Genomic DNA, 6,000 nt, shown 5'->3' on the forward strand with positions numbered 1-6,000 from the left:
GTAAAAGACGGGCAACTCCTGCAGGGTGGTCGGAACACGCCCCAGTTCGATATGCAGGAGCTGCACGTCATAATTGAGGCCATGCCACTGGCGGAAGAAATACGTCGCCATGGCACACCACTGTGGAGGGGGCTCAACGCAAAGGTACCTCTGCAGGGCCTGGAGGCGGGGGCAGGGGCAGGAGTCTGGAATGATGTCGAAACAAGCTACACTCTATCAAACAGCTTTCCTTACTTGCAACTTCCGATCAGGGGAATTATTTGCCAGCTCCCCTTGCTCAGTGGGAAGTATGGCAAAAAAAGCACCTGAGCAGTGACAGAGGGAAAGTAAAACAGACGAAAATAAACACCAGCTCCTGGCGATTTCACGGAAATCTCAAGATTTTTTTGTACATTAATTGGGAGGGGGCGTTTATCATAGACATTGTAATCGTCTGCCTGTTAAGGAAAAGGTCTCATCGGTCAAAACAATCCAAAAAAAATGGTAGATAGCTATCACACCCCCACCCCCCTCCTCCTCCACAGCACTGAAGATATCGCCTTTTCTCATCAATACACTCATTGATCCGCCAGTTTTCTGACCCACCCCACTGCTTATTAAACAACGGGATACAATGCTATATACAATATTGGTCTCATTCGAGACATTTGCAGGAAAATTGCTATTTATTTTGCTTTGTAACGGCTGCATTGCTGCCTGGTGTTTTGCAGGAGGCCGAGGAGCAGCTCTTTGTCTGCACAGCGGCTCTTCCACGCGCGACAGATGGCTATTGTCCAGCTCACTCACTCATTCAATCCCCTCAAAAACAGACTCAGTCCTCACCCCGCTTCCAGCGTTTAAAACAGCACAGAAACCAGCCCAGGGTGCGATATTCCTGAAGGAGCCGAGATTTCAGAGGCAAGCAAAGCGCCATACCCGCCTTCAGCCCATATATGGTCAGCCTGTGTAGTAACTGGACAAACTGGTCCATTCAACCGGCGCCAATTCCACCCGGTAGAATATTATACACTCACACAGGCAAAGCAATTGCAACTCTAAATTTTGGGATTTCACAAAGTAGAAGATATCGCTCCATTCCACACACGTTCCTACATGATAGATTAACATATGGGGGAGCTTTTACACACTGGCTTAAAGAAAAAAGGTGGGAATTTCGTACACAAACCAACCAACTCTCTACATCTCGCAATTCATTTCCCGCGTGGTTTAACCGCAAATAATCCATCCGACCACTGACTCCTGCAAGTTTATTTTACCTAGACAATTCCTACGTGGTGCAGGGTCTGCTTACAAACATGTAGATCCAACTCTTAATCATTATCCTAACATACAAAGTCACAAGCGAACCATCGTTAACAAACCTACTGGAGGAGATGAATCTTTCAAAAAAAACAACAAATCTCGTAAAATAAGTTTGTGTTTTTGCCCTCGAGATTTCAGCTCAATGTTGTATGTTTAAAAATCACAAATATACACATTTTAGCCTTTAACCCATCACACACAAGGAGATGGGGAGAAAGCCACCATCCCACCAATGTGATAAGCTGAAGTAGCAGTTAAATTAAAAAAAGTGGGATTTTCCCATTAAACGCTGCGGAGATGCAGTCTCGCCTACCTCTGCAGCACGCTGTCGTAGTCCCCGCGCAGTTTGCCCAGCTCTATCTGTAAGCGCGCTCTCTCCTTGGCCGTCTCATCCAGAGAGTGGCGAGCGTCCGCCAGCTCATTCTCATACAAGCTCCTGATGCCGCTCACCTCCCGGCTGGTCACCTCTTCCCTCTCGGAGATCTGCAGCTGCAGGATACTATTCTCGGACTCCAGCGAGCGCACCTTGTCGATGTAGACGGCGAGCCGGTCGTTCAGGTTCTTCAGCTCCTCTTTCTCCTGCAGCCGGGAAATGCGGGTGGGACTGAGCGGGGAGCTGGCTGCACTCCGGCCGCTCGGACGGTGCTGGCTCTTCGGAGTAGCCATTGCCATAGCTTACATACAAAATAAATGTGTGTGTGTGAGAGAGAGAGAGATTTACATACGGTAGAGCCAAAAACTGAGGTGAACTGGCAATTCTTTTTCGAATAAAAGCCAAGCAATACGTGAAGCGCCAGCAGCTGAGTTCTCTTCGTCCTCCTGGTGTTTGCCCGCGCTTCTTTCCCACACTCACTGCTTCCCGCTGTTAAAATGGCTCCTCGTTTGAGACACACAACGTGACCGTCTGGAGGCCAATTGTACCGCGAGACTAGACCGGTCCTCGCAACACAACCAGCAGTTGTAAAGTTTGTCAAATGTTCCTTTTCCTTTTTCAATCACGGATATTTTTGTTCCTCTCCCATAAACTAAGATTAAAAACCAGGGACTAGTAGAATCCAGTCTCTCTCTCGTTCTGGAAATCAGTGCCGCGGTGCAGTGATTACTGGAGATGTGAAGCTGCTTAAGTCAATTATAGGGGCCCGGCCTCAAACCGAGCCACATAAACGATTTCCAGATAACAGGTTGATTGGAAGAAGATGAATAGATTGTTCTAATTATTTTTAAACATGATTTAAGGTTAGATTTTTTTTCCAAGTTATGTTATTCCAACGGTTTCTCATCTGAAATTTTTCGTGCTGATAAAAATCGATCAAATATCGTTGGATTGTACGTACACATCATTCGTGGACACCCGTTTCCTCTTACTCTGAATGCTTACACCTTCGGTTATAGGTAGGCAGGGTAAATGAAACCCAGTATCAGTAAACATTTGGTTTTTTTTGTTTCATTATTACCGCGAGCACTGGAAACAAAGGGTTGGAAATGCTTCCCAGCTCAGGCAGCGACGATGCAAGGACATGGCAGTCAACGTTTTCAGGCTTCCTTCTCTTTATTAACAGTGTGGTTCACTGCACAGCTCGGAAATTAGCAGATAACATTAATCATTGCTCAAAATAATAGGTTAGTTAAGACGTACAAGGGGAAGGACGATTCTACGAAAGCCGTTTGCTAGTTAAAGAAAGGGCTGCTCGGTACTCCTGAATTATCTTCTCTTCCCCTTGTGTATTTAAAATATTTGGAAAATAATCACAATCGTGGCATTTTTTACTATTATGTTTGCGCCATGCCTTTCTGAAGGGTATATTTGGAAGGTGATTACGTTTTGCAATTTTTTGGCGCAGAGACATAAGTTTTTATTATATATATATGCAGATCTTTCCTGATTTAAAACCACTTTGATTTAATTTCTAGGTGACTTCATTTAAGTTTCCTTTTAATGGTATTTGCCAGTTGCTTCAACTGTATGTATTTGGTTAATTATTCTTTTCCAATCTAAAAAAGTTTCAATTTCAATCTAGTGTATGAGACCATTTTTCTTGTTTTTAGACAAATCTTACACGGTAACAGATGGTGTAAATCTACACTTCTTTTGGGGGATGCAGTATGAAATAGTAAGAGTTTCTTAGAGTTGTTTTAAACTAGGGAAGCTTGTTTGCTATACCATTGGCACCGTGGGGTTAAAACAAAGTCTATAAATTTGCATTTACTAAATTTATATTTGAGCATTGCTGAAAAATGATATTTTTTGTCAAAACATTTGTCCTGTACTCAGCAGGATAATCACAAGAATGCTAGTGTAAGGGAAATCAAATTTATACTGTATGAGACTAGAGTACTGATCGTTTGGCAAGTGTGGACTCTGGTAGAGACCTTGCCATAGAGAATGCATCAGTTGATGGTGGTTTGACAGTTAACTGCCAAACATTGTTTGAAATTTAAACTAGGCAGTTTGACTCTGCTCGATCAAGGCATTGCCTTGAGGAATGAACCAGTGAATGGCTGTCTCTTCTTTTGGTTAGCTGAAACAAGAACATGTCTTTTTCTGTCTGTTAATTTTATATGCTAAATATACATTTGCAATACACATTTTGTTTTTTGTATATAAGCACCGTATTCAAGTTCCATATGCAACTAATTGCAAATATGTGAAATGAAAGGATGAATTTGAAATAACAAACAATTATTTGCCTACAAAGTGAAAATTCCTCATAAATCTTTACTGCTGATGCATTAATAAATATATACATTATGTTAGAACAGTTTTTCCACTTTGTGTTCTATGTTATTTGTTTAAATTATAAAAGTGATGAGAATATTCAAGTTTATGTCATAACAAAATGGTACTAGGGAGACCAATGGGACTAAAGGCCAAAAGTCTGATGGGTTGCATCCTAGGATATTAAGTGAAGTAATTACAGAGTTAGTAGATGCACTGGCATAATTTTCCAAAAATCCTCAAATTTTGGAAAAGTCCCAGAAAATTGGAAAACTGCCAGTGTTTATGCTGATTCAAAATGGGAGAGAGACAAAAAAACAGATAACTATAGACCTGTTAGCCTAATATCTGTCATTATAAAGAATGTAAAAACAGAGTATTTAAAAATACATAACATAATCAAGCAAAGTCAGCATGGCTTTATGAAGAGGAAATTATGCCTGACAAACATATTGGATTCTTTGAGGTGATAATGAGCAGGATAGATAATGGGGAACCAGTAGATGGAATTTACTTGGCTTTCCAAAAAGCATTCAATAAGGTACTGCACAAGTGGCTACTTAATAAGATAAGAGCCCAGGGTGTTGGGACTAGTATATTAGCATAGATAGAGGATTAGCTAACTAATAGAAGACAGAAAGTTGGAATAAAAGGGGCATTTTCAGGATGGCAACCTGTAATTAGTGGAGTGCCACAGGGATCAGTGCTGGGGCCACAATTACTTACAATATATATTAATGACTTGGACGAATGTACTATTGCCACGTTTGTAGATGACATTTAAATAGATGGGAAAGCAAATAGTAAGGATGATACAAATAGTCTAGAGAGAGAGATATGGAGAGACAATATGAGTGGGCATAAAATTGGCAGATGGAACGTAATGCTGGAAAATGTGAAGTTATGCACTTTGGTAGGAAAAGTTGGATATTATTTAAATACAGAAAGCTGCAGCACAGAGGGATTTGGGGGTCCGCCTACATAAATCACAAAACGCTAGCATGTAAGTTCAGCAGGTCATCGGGAAGGAAAATGGAATGTAGGCCTTTATTTAAAAGGGAATGGAGTATAAAAATAGAGAAGTCTTGTTAAAACTATAGAAGGCACTAGTTAGACCACGTCTGGAATATTGTGAACAGTTTTGGACCCCTTATCTAAGGAAAGATATACTGGCATTGGAGGCAGTCCAGAAATGGTTCACTAGGTTGATCCTGGGTGTGGATGGATTTTCTTATGAGAAGAGGTTGAATAGGTTGGACCTGTACTCATTGGAGTTTAGAAGAATGAAAGACAAACTTATTGAGACATATAAGATTATCAGGGGCTTGACAGGGTAGATACTAAGAGGTTGTTTACCTTGGTGGGAGAGACTAGGGCCAGAGGACACAATCTCAGAATAAGACGTTGTTCATTAGAAGGAATTCTTTTCTCAGAGGGTAGTGAATTTGTGGAATTCTTCACCGCAGAGAGCTGTAGAGGATGGGTCATTAAGTATGTTCAAGGCTGAGATAGACCGATTTTTAATCAGCAAGGGAATCATGAGTTATTGGGATAAGTAGAGATGACGATTATCGTATCAGCTGTTTCATGATCTCATTGAATGGTAGAACAGACTCAATGAGCCAAATGGCCTAATTTTGCTCCTGCATCTTATGGTCTTTGAGGTTTAACTATTGCATAATTCCAGCATGAAAAAATAATTACCAAGTGAGTGAACCTCTATCAGGAAAAAATGATCAGTTAGGGCTCTTTTTTTCTAGTAGAGTAGAGCGGGAGGTGATCATTTTGAGATCTTATAACAAATAAGAATAGGAATAGGCTGTTCAACCATTCTGGAGCCTACTGTACAATTCTCTAAGATCATATCTGATCTACTCAAGCTGCAACTTCCTGTACTAGTCGCATATCTCTTGATACCACATCTATCAATCTCTGACTTCTGTGACTCAACAACTAAGAATCCACATTACCCTGAGTAGAGA

The 6,000-nt window shown here is 41.1% G+C and overlaps 1 protein-coding gene across 1 annotated transcript in view; it reads right to left on the reverse strand.

The window, feature by feature from the left end:
* Positions 1–4,051, reverse strand: part of lmnb1 (lamin B1) — a 53,432-nt gene extending 49,381 nt beyond the window's left edge. The window contains exon 1 of the mRNA XM_078214569.1: positions 1,616–4,051. Within this exon, the coding sequence (XP_078070695.1) occupies positions 1,616–1,974 (359 nt within the window). The 5' untranslated portion in view covers positions 1,975–4,051. The remainder of the gene's footprint in view (positions 1–1,615) is intronic.
* Between the last annotated feature and the right edge of the window lie 1,949 nt (positions 4,052–6,000).

This window comes from Mustelus asterias, chromosome 6 (genome assembly GCF_964213995.1).
Source record: "Mustelus asterias chromosome 6, sMusAst1.hap1.1, whole genome shotgun sequence".
Lineage (NCBI taxonomy): Eukaryota > Metazoa > Chordata > Chondrichthyes > Carcharhiniformes > Triakidae > Mustelus > Mustelus asterias.